Source organism: Ranitomeya variabilis, chromosome 2 (assembly GCF_051348905.1).
Source record: "Ranitomeya variabilis isolate aRanVar5 chromosome 2, aRanVar5.hap1, whole genome shotgun sequence".
Taxonomy (NCBI): domain Eukaryota; kingdom Metazoa; phylum Chordata; class Amphibia; order Anura; family Dendrobatidae; genus Ranitomeya; species Ranitomeya variabilis.
Window position 1 is genome coordinate 693313037 of NC_135233.1, and position 22369 is coordinate 693335405.

The 22369-nt window shown below is 43.4% G+C and overlaps 1 protein-coding gene across 18 annotated transcripts in view; it reads left to right on the forward strand.

Moving 5' to 3' along the window:
- PTPRK (protein tyrosine phosphatase receptor type K) overlaps positions 1-4587 on the forward strand; it is a 402371-nt gene extending 397784 nt beyond the window's left edge. For 15 of the 18 annotated variants that reach the window (XM_077289403.1, XM_077289389.1, XM_077289390.1 and 12 more), the window contains one exon: positions 3490-4587. In XM_077289403.1, coding sequence (XP_077145518.1) covers positions 3490-3543 — 54 coding nt within the window. In that variant the 3' untranslated portion in view covers positions 3544-4587. The remainder of the gene's footprint in view (positions 1-3489) is intronic. The other 3 variants (XM_077289405.1, XM_077289406.1, XM_077289407.1) reach the window with 1 other exon arrangement.
- Positions 4588-22369: the final 17782 nt, after the last annotated feature.

The following is a 22369-nucleotide window of genomic DNA, read 5'->3' on the forward strand; positions in this document are numbered from 1 at the left end:
AATTCTATTATATTCATTTATTTTTACTTAAAGGGAACCTGTCACCCCCCCCCCCCAGTCGTTTCAAAACTAAAAGAGCCACCTTGTGCAGCAGTAATGCTCTTTTAGTTCTGGGTGCTGTAACTAGAGAAATAATTTGTTTTTAAATTTGTAAGAAATACCTTGTCTTCAGTCAAGGAGGCCGGCGTTTCCCCCCTGCTTCATACAGCACACAGCTGTCACTCACATCTTCTTGGCGCCGGGCGCAGCCGCCTCCTCACCGCTGTTTTCAAAATAGCCTGCGCTCTTTTCCCCTGCCTGGTGCAGGCGCAGTGAGCGCTGCCCATCTTTCCTCATATGCAGTCCAGCTGACTGCGCCTGCGCGGCTGCCCTACTTGTGAATCCCAGGCCCGCTGTGACTTATGATTTATGCACATTGCGGGGCTGGGGTGTGGATCAGAATAAGACAGTACTGCATGTAAACACTGGAGTTTCTGTTATCGTTATTGGATGTAGTTAGGTAAAGGGTGATGTAAGATGTATACGGGAATCTGGAATTCCAGTGTCAGGATCTTCATAAAATTCTAAATTTATTAGGCAAGTATAAAAATGTGAAATATATCAATTAGTATACAAAAAACTGTCACAACCATCAAGGGGAGACTATGGGCAAACGCGTTTCAGACAGAAGTCCTTAAAGGGAACCTGTCACCCCCAAAATCGAAGATGAGCTAAGCCCACCGTCATCAGGGGCTTATCTACAGCATTCTGTAATGCTGTAGATAAGCCCACGATATTTCCTGAATGATAAAAAAAGGTTAGATTATACTCACCCAGGGGCGGTCCCGCTAAAGGTCCGGGTCCGATGGGTGTCGCGGTCCGGGGCCTCCTATCTTCATACGATGACGTCATCTTCTTGTCTTCCTGCTGCGGCTCCAACGCAGGCGTACTTTGGCTGCCCTGTTGAGGGCAGAGCAAAGAACTGCAGTGCGTAGGTGCCGGATAAGGTCAGAGAGGCCCTGCGCACTGCAGTACTTGGCCCTGCCCTCAACAGGGCAAACAGAGTACGCCTGCGCTGGAGCTGCGGCGTGAAGACAAGTAGAGGACGTCATCGTATGAAGATAGGCCTGGACCGGACCGCAGCGGGAACGCCCCTGGGTGAATATAATCTAACCTCTTTTTCTCATCATTCAGGATACATCGGGGGCTTATCTACAGCATTCCAAAATTCCAGAGTTAAGGGGACAATGCACTTAGCCAATCCATGACCTCAGCGGCTCTATCGCATTGTTGACGTAGCTTCAGACCTGCATGCACTGAGTGCAGCAGCAGAGATTCGGCACACAGTTATTTTTTATTTTAAACAAAATGTGGCCAGATAAGAGATTTTGCTAAACCGGAAAACCCCTTTGACCCTTTCCAGGCAGTCGATTCCTCAAAGGTGGACCACACCTTTAAAATAACATGTACTTTAGTTATACAATAGTTCTATGTTCTGTTCAATTGGCAAAATCATTTTGTGGTGGGGGTATGATAACATTTTCTCCTATTTAGCCTTAGCAAGCTTTGAGTTTTAGAAGACATGTTCTTAAAGAGTCTAAAAATGAACCATACGGCGCTGCTTAGTTGCTCCAGGTGAATAAGCAGCAAATATATGGACGAGATCACTCCCAATCGTCCCAGAAGTGGTTAATCAAAGAAAACTATATGTGATATTTGCGCTACGAACACCTATATGAAGCCATAAATAGTTAAAATACTGGGAAATGTCATAAACAAGGTTCTTCATTCAGGACTAGGATTAACAAGATGTGTTTACCCTAATATCAAAGAAAAGGAAAACTGTATCCAGTGCTGGCATGCGGACAGGTCCTTCACTCATGCGCTGAAAGGTTGGTATCTGTAGCCTTCTCTGAATCTCTGTTCCAAAAATATCCAATATGTTGCAGAGCAAATAGTAGTATAGGAGACGCTTTCCCGGCCGGTGACTAGCGTACTCCCCCAGAGCTTGGTAACTGCCGTGCACAGGCAGTGGCGGCCGCGTGTGTATAGCTAAAGCCGACAAGGTGCAGGACCTTGTGTGACGTCACAGTCACGTGATGTGTACACGTGACCAGCTACAAAACTGCAGAGCTAAGGAGCTACGAATAGCACACAGGACCAACTAATCCTACGCGTTTCAGAGTCGCTGACTCCTTCATCCCTGAACATTTTATTTAAAATTATTGAATCTGTCCAATTACTTTTGGTCCCTTTAAAAACAGGGTGGCACATATTAAGGAGCTGAAACTCCTAAACCCTTCATCCAATTTTAATGTGGATCCCCTCAAATGAAAGCTGAAAGTCTGAACTTCAACTGCATCTGAATTGTTTTGTTTAAAATTCATTGTGGTAATGTCTATAACCAAAATGAGAAAAATGTTGTCTCTGTCCAAATATATATGGACCTAACTGTAGGTGTTCTTAGCGCAAATATCACATATAATGTTCTTAAAGATGACTCCCTATTTAGCTTTGGGGTTTTTTTTCTTCTGTTTTTTTTTATGGCCTTTTTTATTTAGTGCAAATTTTTACGCTCTGTACCAAGGTGGTGTGGCTCATAGAATTCTCTGGGGTGTGTGTCCTTAGGTGCAATGTATTATTCACCACTCCATCATACACCCTTGACAAAGATCATAAAGATTAGATCTTAATAAAAAGGCCCATATCTCCATAATAATATGGCATATTTTAAGAGAGAAAATAATGGAATAATCAAGGCCGATGGGAATAAAATAAGAGCAAAAATTAAGCACTTTTGAAATGGTGGCAGGTGCTCTTTAAAAAGGTTGTCCGGGACATTGACATTGAGGATATTCTTAGGATAGGTCATCAGTGTCTGATCAGTGGAGCTGTGACACTTGGCACCCCTCGCCGATCAGTTGTTTTCAGTGTTGGCAGCGACTGGGACTTCTCATAAAGAGGTGCACAGCACAGTGCCGTTGACTATTTAGTGGTCGTGGCCAGGTACTGCACATCCACCCCCTATTTATATCTGTAGGGGGTGGATGTGCAGTACCTGGCTGCAGCCACTATTCTGTGGACGGAGCTGTGCTGTGCACCTCCTTAACTGAGCAGTTCTGGCCACAGCTGACCCCGGGAACAGCTGTTCTGCGGGAGTGCCAGGTGTTACACCACCACCCATCACACATAGGTGTGTATATCCTATAGAAGGATAGACCTTCAGTGTTAAAGTCCTGGACAACCCCTTTAAACCACCAAGGTATACATATTGCCATTGCATTGTACCATAGAATATTTAGAACAGAGAAAACTAGATATTTATGACATCGTGTCATGATTTTTATATAGAGCCTGAAACTTTTTGTAAATGAAGATAAGGTAGGTGCATCAACACCTCAGCCTGTATGACTTTTCTTATTGGCTCAATACAGCCTCCTAACCTTATAGCGACAACCGATTTAGTGAATATCCTTTTCATTCTACTAACAGTTACCCTTCATTTCACAGGAACAGTACCGCTTCTGCTACGATGTCTCACTGGAATACCTAGAATCATCATAGTAGGATGTGCCAAGTTCGGACAAGCGTCACTCCAGCTGTGCAGTGGGGGATTTTTACATGGGACCTTTTAAGTTTTAAACCAAGCAAACAAAAACAAAAAAAAAGCTAAAGGAAAAAAAAAGTATTTTTCTTATGACTTTCTGTATCTTCATACAAAGGACATGAGCTGTTTATATGACTGTAGAGACAGTATTGATGAATTTAGTGCCACATGATCACTGCTGGATCCTAGAACCAGGATTTGTATGTATTTGTATATGCAGCCGCCTCACAAGCCAACTCTCGAGCCAGTATGTTGCATGTATCCATTTACAATGTGGCAATTTCTTTTTTTTTTTTTTAAATAAAATTTGTCTAAAATGATGCAGATTTGGCAGTAAACTCCTGTAATTCTCTCTACATTTCAAGCATCATGGAACTGTACTTGGCTTAATATTTTTTCTACATGGGTCGCACCATATATATTATTTTAAAGGAATCCCAAACATAAGCCAAAGAATCAATTGTAAATATGTCAATATGGAGAAGCACACTCTGTATTTATTGCTTATTTACATTCCTTTATTTTGACGGCTGAAGAAACAATCATTTTTTCCTGAGGAAAGCTTTTTTTGCTGAAAACGATGGCGGTTTATTTTTGTATGTTACGAGCGTAAGTTAAAGGAATCTGTTTTCCGCATTAACCCGAGAGCAATTGTTTTAAAGATGTTTTGTTGTATTTCATTCTGGTGAACACAAGTTACGTGAATTTGTTTGGTTCTGGACCTTCTTTAAAAACAGGACCAAAGTGATCTACAGTTTTCCACCAAGATATTCGTAACCATGGATCAATTATTCATATACCACGTGGGAAATCTACGCTTACAAATTCAAGATCAGAGTCCCGGGCCGCTTGTTACTCTTAGGAGGAGAAGGCAACATTTTGGTCTACGGCCTGAGAACATTTGATTAGCACATTGTAAGAAAATGTGTCTTGATGTTTACAAAGTTGTAAGCTTTGGGCTCTCGGCAAAGTAAATTGAAATAAATGATTACCATATTCCAGGCGTGTCCCTTGTCCCATGATTCCCAGAAAAAAAGATTGAAATTCTGATTTATACCAACAATTTGTTCTTGCTTTTTATTACCTTTTTTCTTTGTAATTTTATATCTCACTTCTTTGTGTCTACATTTGAATACGTTTCTTAAAATGTTATCATCTGCAGTAGGTATATTTTATATGAAGAGGTGTTATATATTATCAATTCCAATAATACAAGCATCAAGTACAAATAAAGTATTTGTTTTTTCCCCCGTTTCTATGAATGTATACCCTAGTTTTTTTGGTGTACATTATTAGTTTTGTTTTAGAATTCTTTTAACATCTGTATGATAATGAACGACATTCTGCCCTTCTCCCATAATGCATGATAAATAATACTGGCAAGTGCCAAGTATTACTCAGTATAGCAAAAAGGAAATTTGTCGGCACAGAGTGCCTGTTCAGTCCAAGCACGTGCATTCGGTGCATCCTTGGCGTGGCCAAATATTTAAGTGTTCCTTACCACCTTCTTATTTTCCCTCGATCTCCAGCGCCCCTCTTCTTTGACCTTTCTTGCATTTTAGAGACCGAGAAGGGCTGAGTTAGATAGAAAACAAGAATATGGTAAGCTGCACTTAAAAGGGACTCTGTCAGCACAGAATCACTCTTCAATCCATGTACAGGCGCTCGATGCACCCTTGGTGGGGCAAATCATTTATACACACCTTCCCACATGCTTGTTTTCCATCTGTCTCTTCCCTCCTCTCTTCTTTGACAGATCTGGCTTCATAGGGTCAGAAAAGTTGGAGATAGATGGAAAACAGGCAGGTGGGAAGGTACACTTAAAGGTATGGCCACACCATGATGCACCAAGCACCTGTACTTTGTTTGAACAGTCATTTTGTGCCAACAGATTCCCTTTAATATAACTTTTTCATCAAATATTCATGAATTTCTCCAAACCAGCCACAATGTGAACAGTGCTGTCTCTGAGAGACCTACCTCTGCATACTACAGCCATGACAATATTTTTGTCACAGTTTTAATGCAGGTGCAGGTTTTGCAAAATAAATGAATTACCAAAATAAACGTATAGGTAGTAGTTTAGTTATTGTGATTAGTCTCTTTACACCTCCAGGTAGCTATACATATATTAGAGTTTTCAAAGGTGAAATTTTGTTCATTGGTATTGCCACACTGTTTCCTTGGATGATTGTAAACTACATGAATATGACATTTATCATCAAAGACTTTTGTGATTTAAAGGGAACCTGTCACCCCCAAAATGGAAGTTGAGCTAAGCCCACCGGCATCAAGGGCTTATCTACAGCATTCTGGAATGCTGTAGATAAGCCCCCGATGTATCCTGAAAGATGAGAAAGAGGTTAGATTATACTCACCCAGGGGTGGTCCGGTCCGATGGGTGTTGTGGTCCTGTCCGGGGCCTCCCATCTTCATAGGATGACGTCCTCTTCTTGTCTTCACGCTGTGGCTCCGGCGCAGGTGCACTTTGCTCTGCCCTCAACAGGGCAGACAAAGTACTGCAGTGCGCAGGCGCTGGTCCTCTCTGACATTTCCCAGCGCCTGCGCACTGCAGTTCTTTGCTCTGCCCTCAACAGGGCAGAGCAAAGTGCACCTGCGCCGGAGCCGCAGCGTGAAGACAAGAGGACGTCATCTGATGATGATAGGAGGCCTCGGACCGCCTTAGGTCAACTTCCATTTTGGGGGTGACAGGTTCCCGTTAAGTAAAAGAAAACAAAGTTATCCTGACAACCCTATCCCCATTTAAAAATGAAGTTAGCGCACAGGCCCTGATTCATCAAGACTGGCGATTCTGTCACAGGTCTTGATGAAGGGGCACTTTGGAGTGGATTCTCCTAATTCATTTAGAGACACATGCCTATGAATCAGGTGAGGTGCTTAGTAGTGTGCATTGCTAGGTGCGCCTTGCCGCAAATCTTACTCCAGACACTTCTGGAGCAAGATTTGTGGCTTAACAAATGCCACCACACATCTTACTCCAGACACTTCTGGAGCAAGATTTGTGGCTTAACAAATGCCACCACACGTCATAAATTTGACTAGTGGCAGTTGCCATGCCTCCATCACACAGTTCCGCCCACTTAAACAGAGCTTGCTCAAGAAAGGCGTGAAAATGCCAAAAGGTGAATTTTTTTTTGTGCAACCTTGCATTGCACAAAAATATTGCAACTTTTCTAAGCCTTTTTCGACAGAAATTTGTCAAGAAAGCGTTGATGAATCGCCTCCCACAGTTTTTAAAATTATTTCATTGGTTCCTGACCAGTGGCGATAATCAGCATTGCATTTTAGTGCGAGTTTCTACTTTACAGCGTATATTTTTATTACAGATTAAAACTGTCACCATATGTAATTATGCAGTGACAGGATGGTGCTGAATGTTCATAATCATATGATGTGAATTGTGAGCTGTGGTGGCCAAGTGGTTAAGACGTTTGGACTTGAAATGAATGTAGTTTTCCGCACAGGTTCAAATTGTGTTCACAGCATTGTCTTAGTGAGCTGAAGATCATAGCAGGAAGGGGACCAGTCATGGCAGTCATTGCCCCTAGGTCACTAGGATTTCTCAGCCACCTGTCAGTCATAGCTGTCAGTTTGAGTAATGGAGGATAAGAAGCGAGTGCACAGCTCTAATCTTATTCCTGTCAGCATTGGTGAGGAGAATTGTCTCTGTGACCTGTTCTCCCATTCAGATCCTCAGTGTGAATAAGACTCCACATATATACAGTGACGCTTGAAAGTTTCCACATTTCTGTATAAATTTGACCTAAAACTATATCACAAAAAAAGTACATAAAAAGAACCAAATCAAACAAATGAGTCAAAGTATTAGACTGTTATTTTTTAAATGTGGAAAATGACCATTGTGAGTGACAAAAGTCTGTGAACCTTTTCTTTCAGTATCTGGTGGTGGTTAGTCCTGCAGTTCAGGTTAGAGAAATTTTAGCCCATTTCTTTCTACCAGGTGGGTTTTTTCTCATGAGTTGGTCACTTCAGGTTGTACCACAACATATCTATAGGAATAAGTTCAGGTCTTTGACTTGGTCATTTCAAAACTAAATGCATTCTTCTTTTAATTATTATTAAAATGCTGTGCTGTTCTCTTGAGATTCAGCTCATGGTCTTGGCATTTTTCTTTAGAATGTGATGGAATAATTCAAAATTAATTGCTCCATCAATGATTGCACGCCATCCTGGCTCAGATGGAACAAAACGCCGCTCCAATCGTGTTACCACCAACGTGTTTCACAGATGATATCAGTTCTTATGTTGTAATGCAGTGTTTCTTTTCTCCAAATATAAAGCTCATTTAAACCAAAAAGCTTTTTTTTTGTTTCATCTTTCAACCAAACTTTGTTCCAATAGCCCAGGTGATGTTTAGAAAACTGAAGATGGGCAGCATTATTCTTTTTGAAGAGCAGTGACTTTCTCCTTGTAATCTTGCCATTAACACCATTGTTGTTCAGTGTGCTATTGATGGAGGACACATTAATAGTGATGAGCGAATATACTCGTTGCTCGGGTGACCTCCGAGTATTTTTTTAGTGCTCGATTTAGTTTTCCTCACCTCAGCTGAATGATTTACAGCTACTAGACAGCTTGATTACATGTGGGGATTCCCTAGCAACCAGGCAACCCCCACATGTACTTATGCTGGCTAACAGATGTAAATCATTCAGCTGAGGCGATGAAAACTAAATCTCCGAGCACTAAAAAATACTTGGAGGTTACCCGAGACCGGGAAATCTCGAGTAACGAGTATATTCGCTCATCACTACACATTAACGTTAGCTACTGTAAGACAGGCCTTTAGTTACTTAGTGGTTACATTGTGCTCTTTTCTGATCTTGATGAATAATTAAATACCTTGTTCTTTGAGTTATGTTCATTAGTTGACCACTCCTTTGGAAGGTGATAATGATTTTTTAATTTCCTCCATTTGTTCAAAATCTTTCTGTGGAGTCCAAACTTTAATCTTTTCCAGCCTGATGAGCATCAACAACTTATTCCAAGCTTATTAGAAATCTTCTTTATGATATGAAACATTTCAACAAACATTTTATGAAGGTCAAGTGCTATTTTTACCCATTTCCTCATGTGAAAATGTAAAATCTGGGGCTAAAACTAAATTTTGGTGGTATTTTCTCTTCATTGCCAAATGTTGTAAAATTCTGTGAGACACCTGTGGTGTCAAGATAACTGCACCACTAGATAAATTCATTGAGAGGTGTAGTTTGTAAAATGGAGTCACTATTGGGGTGTTCTGCTGTTCTGGCACCTCAAGGCCTCTGCCAATGTGACATGGCACCCTCAAACCATTGCTGCAAAATCTGAACTAGAATGTGACACTTCTTCCCTTCTGAGCTTTGCATTGTGCTTCAGAAGTAGTTTTTGATCACATATGGGGTATCTGTATACCCAGGAGAAAATTCACAACAAATTTTAGGGTCCATTTTCTCCTATCCTTGTGAAAATGAGAAAAAAAATTGGGGCTAAAAATATTTCTTTCATTTTCACAGATCAATGTTGTAAAAATCATACTCGGGAGAAATTGCACAACAAATTTTGGGGTGTATTTTCTACTGTTACCGTTGTGAAAATAAAAAAATTGGGTCTAAAATTAAAATTTTTGTGGAAAAAAAATAAAGTTAAATGTTAATTTTTTTTTTTTTAAATCCACATTCCTAATTCCTGAGATGCACCTGAAGAGCTAGGCTATGTGCGCACGTTGAGAATTTGCTTGCAGAAATTTCTGAAAGATTTCTGCATCTCTTGGCAGGAAAAAACACATTTTTGCCGCATTTTGTATGCGTTTTTGCAAACGTTTTTGTACAGCAATGAATGTTGACACCCATCTCTCTAGTCTTAGGGTACCGTCACACAGTGCCATTTTCATCGCTACGACGGCACGATCCGTGACGTCGCAGCGTCGTATGATTATCGCTCCAGCGTCGTAGACTGCGGTCACACTTTGCAATCACGGCGCTGGAGCGATGCCGAAGTCCCCGGGTAACCAGGGTAAACATTGGGTTACTAAGCGCAGGGCCGCGCTTAGTAACCCGATGTTTACCCTGGTTACCAGCGTAAACGTAAAAAAAACAAACACTACATACTTACATTCCGGTGTCTGTCCCCCGGCGTTCTGCTTCTCTGCACTGTGTAAGCACCAGAGCCGGAAAGCAGAGCGGTGACGTCACCGCTGTGCTCGCTTTCTGGCCGGCAGGCGCTCACAGTGCAGAGAAGCTGAGACGCCGGAGGACAGACACCGGAATGTAAGTATGTACTGTTTGTTTTTTTTTACGTTTACGCTGGTAACCAGGGTAAACATCGGGTTACTAAGCGCGGCCCTGCGCTTAGTTACCCGATGTTTACCCTGGTTACAAGCGAACACATCGCTGGATCGGTGTCACACACAACGATCCAGCGATGTCAGTTTGTGATCAAGCGACGAAAGAAAGTTCCAAACGATCTGCTACGACGTACGATTCTCAGCGTGATGTCTGATCGCAGTAGCGTGTCAGACACAACGATATTGTAACGATATCGCTAGAACGTCACGAATCGTGCCGTCGTAGCGATGAAAACGGCACTGTGTGACGGTACCCTTAGTAATAAAAAGGTGTCAGCCCGACACCCTCATTACTAAGCCGATAAAACACAAACACACACATTGTCACCAGCCTATGTACAGAACGAATGTACAGTGAAGGAAATAACGATTTGATCCCTTGCTGATTTTGTAAGTTTGCCCACTGACAAAGACATAAGCAGTCTATAATTTTAAGGGTAAGTTAATTTTAACATTGAGAGATAGAATATCAAAAATAAAATCCAGAAAATCACATTGTATAAATTATATAAATTTATTTGCTTTTTGCAGTTAGAAATAAGTATTTGATTCCCTACCAACCATTAAGAATTCTGGCTCCTGCAGACCAGTTCGACACACCTAATTAACTTGTTACCTGCATTAAAGACAGCTGTCTTACATAGTCACCTTCAAAAAAAAAAAAAAAACAACTTTCTGTCCACAGACTCAATCAGTCAGACTGTAACCTCTACAACATGGGCAAGACCAAAGAATTTTATAAGATGTCAGGGACAAGATCATAGACCTGAACAAAGCTGGAATGGGCTACAAAACCATAAGTAAGACGCTGGATGGGAGGAGACAACTGTTGGTGCAATAGTTAGAAAATGGAAGAAATGCAAAATGACTGTCAATCAACATCGATCTGGGGCACCATGCAAAATCTCACCTCGTGGGGTATCCTTGATCATGAAGAAAGTGAGAGATCAGCCATAAACTACAAGGGGGGAACTTATTAATCATCTCAAGGCAGCTGGGACCAGAGTCACCAAGAAAACCGTTGGTACCACATTATGCCGTAAAGGTTTAAAATCCTGCAGTGCCCGCAAGGTCCCCCAGCTCAAGAAGGCACATGTGCAGGCCCTTCTGAAGTTTGCCAATGAACACCTGGATAAGTGATTGGGAAAAGGTGCTGTGGTCAGATGAAACAAAAATTGAGGTCTTTGGCATTAACTACTGTTTGGAGGAAGAGAGATGCTGCATATGACGCAAAGAACACGTCCCCATTGTCAAGCATGGAGGTGGAAACATTATGTTTTGGGGGTGTTTCTCTGCTAAGGGCACAGGACTTCTTCACAACATCAATGGGAGAATGGATTGAGCCATGTACCGTAAAATCCTGAGTGGCAACCCCCTTCACTACATCAAGATATTGATAATGGGTCTTCCGGCAAGACAATGACCCAAAACATACAGCCAAGGCAACAAAGGAGTGGCTCAAAAAGAAGCACATTAAATGGAACCTGTCACCCCCAAAATCGAAGGAGAGCTAAGCCCACCGGCATCAGGTGCTTGTCTACAGCATTCTGTAATACCCAAAAAGAAGTATTCAAAAAGAGAAATATATAGATACATTTTATTTTATTGACAATCGAATAATGATTATACACAAAAATATGAAAAAAATACTTATAAATAAATCATACAAAACCCACAATGCACAAGAATTTTTATTAGAAATAAATTAAAAACAATGTCCAATGAACCAATTTTAATATATTAAAAATTATATAAAAATAATATATATAAAATTATACATCTATGGAAAATCCATACATGTATAAATGTGGGAGAAGATGTGTCACACAGGGGACAGGGAGCAACAGACTATGTGGCAGTGAATAATTTAATAATAAGTTTGAATTACCAAAATAAACATATAGGTAGTAGTTTAGTTATTGTGATTAGTCTTTACACCTCCAGGTAGCTATACATATATTAGAGTTTTCAAGGGTGAAACTTTGTTCATTGGCATTGCCACACTGTTTCCTTGGATGATTGTAAACTACATGAATATGACATTTACCATCAAAGACTTTTGTGATGATTTAAGTAAAAGAAAACCGTTATCCTGACAACCCTATCCCCATTTAAAAATGAAGTTAGCGCACAGGCGATTCTGTCACAGGCCTTGATGAAGGGGCACGTTGGAGTGGATTCTCCTAATTCATTTAGAGACTTTAGAAGGGAATCTGTCACCCCCAAAATCGATGGTGAGCTAAGCCCACCAGCATCAGGGGCTTATCTACAGCATTCTGGAATGCTGTAGATAAGCCCCCGATGTAACCTGAAAGATGAGAAAAAGAGGTTAGATTATACTCACCCAGGGGCGTTCCCGCTGCGGTCCGGTCCGATGGATGTCGCAGTCCGTTCCAGCGCCTCCCATCTTCTTACGATGACGTCCAATATATCTTCATGGAAGCACTCACCTTTCTCCTCTGAGTAAGCTCCCATGTTCTCCTTGAACTTGTCAAGATGAGCGTCAATGATATGGACTTTGAGAGACATTCTGCATCCCATTATGGCATAAGTCTTTGAGAGTCTGAACCAACTGCACATAGTTTTCAGCCTTGTGATTACCCAGGAAGCCATGAACCACTGCAACGAAACTGTTCCAAGCCGCTTTTTCCATCCTGTTCAGCAGCTTGGCGAACTCGTCACATTCTATGATCTTCTTGATCTGCGGTCCGACAAAGATGCCAGCCTTGACCTTTGCTTCAAACAGCTTTGGAAAGAGATCTTGGAAGTACTTGAAAGCTGCTGACTCCATGTCAAGAGCCGTGAGAAATTGCTCAATGAGGCCTAACTTGACATGCATTAGTTTTCATCGTGCCAGCTGAATGATTTACAGCTACTAGCCAGGCTGAGTAAATGTGGGGGTTGCCTGGTTGCTAGGGAATCCCCACATTTATTCAAGTAGGCTAGTAGCTGTAAATCATTCAGCTGCCGCTATGAAAACTAAATCTCCGAGCAGTCATAAATACTTGGAGGTCACCCGAGCGTGCTCGGGAAAACCCGACCAACGAGTAAACTCGCTCATCCCTAATCCTGTGCAGATTGTAAAAAAGTGATGCACTGGATCCGTTTGACGGATCCGTCGAAGCAGCTGCTGCCGGAATTTAAACAAAATTCTGGAGAGACAGAGAAAGAGAGATTTTCCCTTAATGGAAAAATGGGTTAAATTACAGGAATAAGAAATTCTTCCAGGCATGCTCAGTTTCAAAAAACAGAATCCGACACTGGATTCCGTCTTTTAATGGATCCTGCATCCATAGGCTTCCATTAAAGCCAACGACGGACAGCGCGGGATCCGTCGCTGTCCGATTTTCCGACGTACACAAAAAAGTTACTATCTCCGTTGTCTCCGGGTGACGGACACAGAATTTGCAACGGATCCGTCAAAAGACGGATGAAACGGAAGGCCATCTGTCGCTAATACAAGTCTATGAGAAAAAAACGGATCCAGCAGCAACGTTTGCTGGGTCTGGTTTTTTTCACGAAATGACAGATTTTGACAAGCAAAAAGACTGAAGTGTGACAGAGGCCTTAGAGCTGCTTCTCACAGTTTAGACTGCATTAATCAGATGACAGGTTACCTTAACACGCTGAGTCTGCATCTTTTCGTGAACTTTATGGCTGATTTAATCAGCCATCAAGTACCTCTAACAGCTACGCATAGATCGGAGATCCACCCTCTGCTGCTGTTAACCAGTTGAATGCCGCTTTCACAGACATCTTTTCTTTTTTTTTTTACTTTGTATTGAAAGATTCCACAGGATAAAGTTGCAAACATATAATATCATAGTATAAGGTCAGAATGATTCAAACAGTTACCTTTTTCCATTCAATACAATAATATGAAAGTAACATCATACTCTCAATAAGAAATAAAGAAAAGCGAAGAGATTGGAACATGATATACTAGGACAATTTCTGTTATAAAGCATCGCACTTTCAACTAACTTAGCTGGTTCTTTATTAAAATTCTGAATGCGTACCAATTCGGGCCATATCCGAAGTATATTCTTTTAGTCTATGTACACCATGCGTTTAAAGGAACACATGTCAGGGAATATAATGTGAGATTGACGAAGTCATGGCATTGGTGGATAAGTGTGTTAAGGCCAGGGTCACACTTGCGAGAAACTTCCACGAGTCTCGCGTCTCAGTACCCGCCACTGCCATCGGCAGTCGGACCAGAGCGCTCAGCTGCATAGAAATACATGCAGTCGCAAGTGTGACCCTGGCCTAAGGATGAGTCTTACCATCTCTTCCAAATCCTATGGAACGTCTGGGGACATCCTCTATTTCTATATAATATATTTTCATATGGTATTATATCATTCACTAACATCCGTTCGGATATAGTTGTCACTTCACTCCAGTGCCTTAGCATTATCCCAGACGACATGCCAGAAGTCCGCTCCTGGTTCCCCACACATATGACATTCATCAGATGCTAGTATGCCAAATCTATGTAGTCTACTCGGGGTCAGGTAAGATTGATGATAGATAGATATATATATATATATATATATATATATATATATCTAATTTATTTATCAAAAAAAGAACACTAAAATCCCACATCCTAGATATCACTGAATGAAATATTCCAGTTATAAATCATTGTTCATTACATAGTGGAATGTGTTGAGAACAATAAAACCTGAAAATGATCAACGTGAATCACAACTAATATCCCATGGAGGTCTGGAGTTGGAATGATGCTCAAAATCAAAGTGGAAAATTAAGTTACAGGCTGATCCAACTTCAGTGGAAATGCCTCAAGACAAGGAAATGATGCTCAGTAGTGTGTGGCCTCCATGTGCCTGTATGACCTCCCTACAATGCCTGGGCATGCTCCTGATGAGGTGGATGGTCTCCTGAGGGATCTCCTCCCAGACCTGGACTAAAGCATCTGCCAAATGGACAGTCTGTGGTGCAACATAACTTTGGTGGATGGTGCGAGACATGATGTCACAGATGTGTTCAATCTGATTCAGGTCTGGGGAATGGGCGGGCCAGTCCATAGCTTCAATGCCTTCATCTTGCAGGAACTGCTGACACACTACAGCCACATGAGGTCTGGCATTGTCCTGCATTAGGAGGAACCCAGGGCCAACCTCACCAGCATATGGTCTCACAAGGGGTCTGAGGATCTCATCTCGGTATCTAATTGCAGTCAGGCTACCTCTGGCGAGAACATGGAGGGCTGTGCGGCCCTCCAAAGAAATGCCACACCATTACTGACCCACTGCCAAACCGGTCATGCTGAAGGATGTTGCAGGCAGCAGATTGCTCTCCACAGCGTCTCCAGACTCTGTCACATGTGCTCAGTGTGAACCTGCTTTCATCTGTGAAGAGCACACGGCGCCAGTGGCGAATTTCTGATCCTGGTGTTCTGTGGCAAATGCTAAGCGTCATGCACGGTGTTGGGCTGTGAGCACAACCCCCATCTGTGGATGTCGGGCACTCAGACCATCCTCATGGAGTCGGTTTATAACTGTTTGTGCAGACACATGCACATTTGTGGCCTGCTGGAGGTCATTTTGCAGGGCTCTGGCAGTGCTTCTGTTCCTCCTTGCACAAAGGCTGAGATAGCGGTCCTGTTGCTGGGTTGCTGCCCTACTACGGCCCCCTCCATGTCTCCTGGTGTACTGGACTATCTCCTGGTAGCGCCTCCAGCCTCTGGACACTACGCTGACAGACACAGCAAACCTTGCCACAGAGCTCGTATTGATGTGCCATCCTGGATGAGCTGCACTTCCTGAGCCACTTGAGTGGGTTGTAGAGTCCGTCTCATGCTACCACGAGTGTGAAAGCACAACCAACATTCAAAAGTGACCAAAGCATCAGCCAGAAAGCATTGGTACTGAGATGTGGTCTGTGGTCCCCACCTGTAGAACCACTCCTTTATTTAGTGTCTTGATAATTGCCAATAATTTCCATCTGTTTGTCTATTCCATTTGCACAACAGCATGTGAAATTGATTGTCAAACAGTGTTGCTTCCTAAGTGGACAGTTTGATTTCACAGAAGTTTGATTTACTTGGAGTTATATTCTGTTGTCCTTTTATTTTTTTGAGCAGTGTAGTTGAATTAACTTATTATTTGCAGCTGGGGACACCATTGTATGTGCCTCTAGTCAGGGGTGGGGAATCTTTTTTGTACCAAGGGCCATTTGGATATTTAAACCATCCTTCGGGGCCCGTACAAACTCTGCCTAGAAAGTACATCCTGACTCTGGTTCTGGTGTCAGGACGTAATCTTTCATTGCTTCAATGTTCAGTAGTGAACACTGTGTGTGTGTGCTAACAGAGTAAGAAGAAATTATTGAGCTGGTGGCAATCAAAATACAGCTCCCTGCCCAAGAATGCGGTTCCTGAGAATCTGCCCGGGGGCCTGATAAAAGGTCATTGAGGTCCGTAAATGGCCCGGGGGCCTGAGGTTCCCCATCCCTGCTCTAGGGCATCATTCCACTGATCATCAGTGATAGAAGGAATTAATTTCTGCCATTTACTCTCTACATCAAGTTGAGTAGAAGCAATCCTGGAGTTTAGTAAAAAGGTGTATAGGTAGGATATTACACCTCTGGGCCCTTGAGTTGTTAGCACTCCTATCAATGGATATCTGGATATTTGCATACTAGGATATGGAAACTGGTGCATTATGGCATATCTCATTTGCAAATATCTATAAAAATCCCTATGAGGGTTCCCTAACTTTATATGAATTTAATCAAATGATAATACAATTTCATTTTCAAAAAATTATTGTGGTGTTATTCCATATTGCTTCCATAAAATTGGGTCCTGGAGATTTTTGAGAGGTGGAAATTGGGGATTATCCCATATCTGAGTTTCTCCCATTTGGTCAGTGAAGTTCATGATACATTTACTCTCTTGCCACACCTGTATCGCTACATTGTGTGCAAATAATAAACCTTGTGGTGGTCTGTAGGACCCTTCTAATTTTGCCCATGGTGCAGAAGCATAGCTATGGTTTCAGTTCAGGGGGGCAAAACTTTTGTGTGGGCCCCTAACCAGGAAACATTGATTACAACTGGGTGACGCACCCTAATAGTGGATGTAGGAGAACCTCAACAGATGACTACGATGTTGCTGAAAATAATCTCTATATAAAGACCAACATTGATATTACTGTCATATGGTCAGTGGTAAATACCAGTCTTACAGAACATATAAGAGATCACAGCACAGTTAGTTATTGATGATGACTTACAGCTGACCTTCTTTCTTATGGAATTGTTCACTGTTCACGTCTTTTCCATCTGGCACAGAACGACATGTCAACTTCTTCCAGCCAGGACTCGACTGCAGAGATTACAACAAAGACACATTTCAAGTCTCATATTTTCAGCACTGTCCCCAATGGGACTATTCCCACCCTGCACAAACTACTCATCCTGCTGATATCACAATACTGAGCCGCTGCTGCCGTGTGTGACCTATTACTGCACCTACTGTATGGTTCTCTGTGCCCTCTAAATTCTAAAGCAACCCTCTAGAATATAGTAATACTAGGTGGAACTGCTCTAGAAAACAGTGCCCACATTTTTCCCCCTAGAAAGTAATAATGTGTGCCCCTTTGATAGTCACAGTAACCTGAATTCCCTTATAACAATGTGTCCACTTTACATTTAATAATATGTCACTGTCCCTGTACAGCTCCCCTATACACAGCATGATGCCCCCTCACTGTATAGTACCACTCACATAGTATACTGACCCCTTAGTAGCCCCCAAACTGTTGATGGCTCCAACACTGTATGAAGGCCTCCTCACTGTAATCTTCACACTGCATGATGGCCCCCTAGATAGCCTCCACATAGTATAATGCACCAGATAGTCCTCAATATAGTATAATGCACTCCCCAAAGGCCTCCATATAGTATCCACTCCGCATAGGCCTCTATAGTATAATGCATTCCCCATAGGCATACTCTATATCGTGTAGTGCACTCCCTGTAGGCAGACTCTATATTGTATAATGCACCCCCATAGACAGACTCTATAGTATAAGGCAGCCCCCATAGGCAGACTCTGTATAGTATAAGGCAGCTACCATAGGCAGACTCTGTATAGTATAATGCACCCCCCATAGGCAGACTATAGCATAAGGCAAGCAAAAAAGGCAGCAGTGTGCTGCCTTTTTTGCTTGACTGTATAAGAGTTGGTGACTCTAAGGTTCAGCACCTGTTCACACTTGATCTATGTTTGGATGTGACGGTCAGTTTTTTCAAATGTATAGCATAAGGCAGCCCCCATAGGCAGACTCTGTATAGTATAAGGCAGCCCCTATAGGCAGACTCTGTATAGTATAAGACAGCCACCATAGGCAGACTCTATAACATAAGGCAGCCCCCATAGGTAGACTGCATAGTATAAGGCTGTCCTTATAGGAAGACTCCATAAAGTATAAGGCAGCCCCAATAGGCATACTCTATAGTATAAGGCAGCTACCATAGGCCAACTCTGTATAGTATAATGCACCCCCCATAGGCAGACTCTATAATATAAGGCAGCCCCCATAGGCAGACTCTGTATAGTATAAGGCAGCCACCATATGCCGACTCTGTAGTATAAGGCAGCCCCTATAGGCAGACTCTGTATAGTATAAGGCAGCCACCATAGGCAGACTCTATAGTTTAAGGCAGCCCCCATAGGCAGACTCTATAACATAAGGCAGCCCCCATAGGTAGACTGTATAGTATAAGGCAGCCCCCATAGACAGACTCTGTATAGTATAAGGCAGCCTCCATAGGCAGACTCTGTATAGTATAAGGCAGCCCCCACAGACAAACTATAGTATAAGGCAGCCACCATAGGCAGACTCTATAACATAAGGCAGCCTGTTATGACCTGGTGGTTAAGAAGCCACACTGATATGACCTGGTGGCTAAAACGCAACATGGAACGAGCTCTGAGAAGGTGGTATCTCTACTGACCGCAGTCCCTAATCCTAACAACAACACTAGTAATAGCCGTGGGATGTTCCTGACTCTCCCTAGACACCTCTTCACAGCCTAAGAACTAACTACCCCTAAAGAAGGAAATAGAAAGCTATCTTGCCTCAGAGAAAACCCCAAAAGGAAAGACAGCCCCCCACAAATATTGACTGTGAGTGAAGAGGGAAATGACGTACACAGAAAGGAAATCAGATTTCAGCAAAGGAGGCCAATACTAAACTTGATAGAGAGAAAAAGATACTGTGCGGTCAGTATTAAAAACTACAAAATCCACGCAGAGTTTACAAAAATGAACTCCACACCGACTCACGGTGTGGAGGGGCAAATCTGCTTTCCCAGAGCTTCTAGCTAGCCAGAATATGACATAGTGACAAGCTGGACAAAAAGAGACATCTGCAGAGCAATAGAGTCCAGGCAAATAGACAAACAAAAACTTAGCAAAAACTTATCTTTTGCTGACAAGGACAGGCCATATGAGAAATCCAAGGAGAGAACCAAATCCCAACCAAGAACATTGACAGCTGGCATGAACTAAAGCCCAGAGCAGGTTTAAATAACAAACCCAAGCAAGGCGATTAGTGAAGGCAGCTGCCACAGCTACCTAAAGGAGCAGCAGTTCCACTCGAAACCACCAGAGGGAGCCCAAGGGCAGAACTCACAAAAATACCATTAGCAACCACAGGAAGGAGCTCCAGAATGGAATTCACAACAGCAGCCCCCATAGGCATACTCTATTATAAGGCAGCCACCATAGGCAGACTATATAGTATAAGGCAGCCCCTATAGGCAGACTCTGTATAGTATAAGGCAGCCACCATAGGCAGACTCTATAACATAAGGCAGCCCCCATAGGTAGACTCTGTTAGACTCTGTATAGTATAAGGCGCCCCCATAGGCAGACTCTATAGTATAAGGCAGCCCCCATAGGCAGACTCTGTATAGTATAAGGCAGCCCCCATAGGCAGACTCTATAGTATAAGGCAGCCCCCATAGGCAGACTCTGTATAGTGTAAGGCAGCCCCCATAGACAGACTCTAACATCAGGCAGCCCCCACAGGCAGACTCTGTATAGTATAAGGCAGCCCCCACAGACAGACTCTATAGGCAGACTCTATACTGTAATGCATCCCCAATAAAAATAAATCCAATACCCACCTGAGTCACCTCTTCTCCTCTTTCCTCCACTGCTCCAATAGCCTGCACATCTCAGCGGGCGCCGAGTAGTGACGTCATCATAACCCCTGTCAGTGTCTGCATCAGGGATGTCACGCTGAGGGGGTTGCTGGGAGAGGGAGTGTAGCATTCCCTCTCTCATCAATCTGGTCAGCTGCATCGGTATGCAGCTGATACAGCTGCACTTGCGATGATGGGCGGGGGGCCCACTGCTGGCACCTGGCCCCCACCTGCTCAGGGGCCCCATAGCTGCCAGGCAGCAGTGCAGAGAGATTGATTTTCCTTGCTCTGCAGCAGAGTGTAATTGTATCAGTGCGCTGTACATGCCAATACAGCTACAGTAGCATAACTCTGGGTGGGACCCCTCAACGAGGGGCCCGGGGAGGCCACTCCCTCTGCCCCCCGATAGCTACACTACTGCCATGGTGTATTCCCACCCAAGAAGTGTATAAGATGAGCTTCTGCATTAGTAAGGTTGCTGCCACCTACCCAATGTTTCAAATAAAGTATCTGGCCAGCTAAATAATGCAAAAGTAGGTCCGGCACCGCATAACCATCCTGATTTTTGGTTCTCTGCAGGGATCCAATACTTAATTTGGACCTTGATGAACCCCATATAAATGTTGCCATCATATCATGTATTTTCATAAAAAGCCCTTTGGGGATTTTAATTGATGAATGTTCCAACACATAGAAAAATTTTAGAAGAATTATTATTTTGATTAAGTCAATTCTTCCCGTTACAGACAAAGGAAGTTGAGACCAGTTCTCAAACCTTTTCTTCATCATACCACCTAGGTGGTATACATTATCCTTCACGTCCTTTATTGGTTTTTGGTTAATTATAATACCTAGGTATTTGAATTTCAGTGAGGCCATACTGGGGCCGCAGGCCATAAAAGGGAGGATGGCATTACAGGGTTGAGGGGGTGACAGTGAGCTAGGTATAGGTATAGCAGGGTTAATATATTTGAATAAGGTGGGGGCTGGTGCTGGTCTGGAGGCGAAGGAGGGGTCAGAGGATGGGTCACAGGGATCACTATAAAAGGAGGCAGACATGTTAGGGGCAACCATTTTAGGTACCCTTTTGTAGCAACAAGAAGCTGTGTGTACCTGGATGATGGACGTAGAAGCAGCACTCCAGCAGTTGAGGGTTGCACGGCCCTTTTGGGTGTGGATTGGCTACAAGTATCCGTAAGGGGCTTGCTGCAGAGAGTGGTGACTGGATCCCCTCAGACCCAGCATGTCGGACACTGAGAACAAGGCCTCCAGTGTGCCTCAGTCTGGAGGTCAACCCCTGTATCTGGCACCGCATTAGGAGCTCCTCCGGGGACCCTCCAGGGAGGGGCACAAGTGTCAGGCCGAGGGCTTGCAGCCGAGCTGGGAGGAATCCAGGCATTCGGCAGGGCCTACATCAGGGGGAGGTGGCGGCCTCCCTCTCTACGGCAGTGGTGTCCCAGGATTCAGTTCCGGGTGCGGCAGGTGCACAGCGAGGACCAGGCCCCTCTCGGCGAGATCAGGAAACACAGTATGCCTGAGTGGGGATGTCATCACGAGCGGCAAATTCAAATGACGGCGGCCAGTGTCGGGCTGGCCTGGGAGCAGAGGAGAGGAGGGGGAACATCGGCGCAGGCAGAGGATGGACCACCTGGATGGCAGTGTCGGGGTCCATTCATCAGGGTTGGGAGGTGGGAGAACAAAGGGGTTGCCAGATAATGGTAAGGGAGTCAGTCGTTTCTTGGGGGCACTGTGCGTTTGTGGCAGTCAGGACAATCGGTAGCAGTGCAGAAAGGCCTGTGTTTCTCATTTAATGAGGGGTCATGCAAATTCAGGAACAAATGTAAATTGAAGCATGAGCGTTCATCCTGTGGAGGGAGTCATGGAGCAATGAAATGTTTTAAGGGAGCAAAACAGAGAGGTGCTGAAGGGCTTGAAAGAAAGGGCGATGCAAGTGCGTCTGGAAGAGATGGAGCGTTACTGAGGGACGGTTTTAGAATTCCTTTTGTTGATGTTGAAGTCCGGTTGTCGACTAAGAATTTGAAGTCAGCCTTGCAATTGCTGGGGGTGGTTACAGAAAAATTACAAAAAGTGGCGTTGGGTATGATGACTAGTCCATTCGAGTCGGCTCTCCTCAATAATCTGAGGGTGTCACCGCTGGGGGTGGTGCCTAAAAAGAAGCCTAACAAATTCAGACTGATTCATCACCTTTCATTTCCAAACGGTACGTCAGT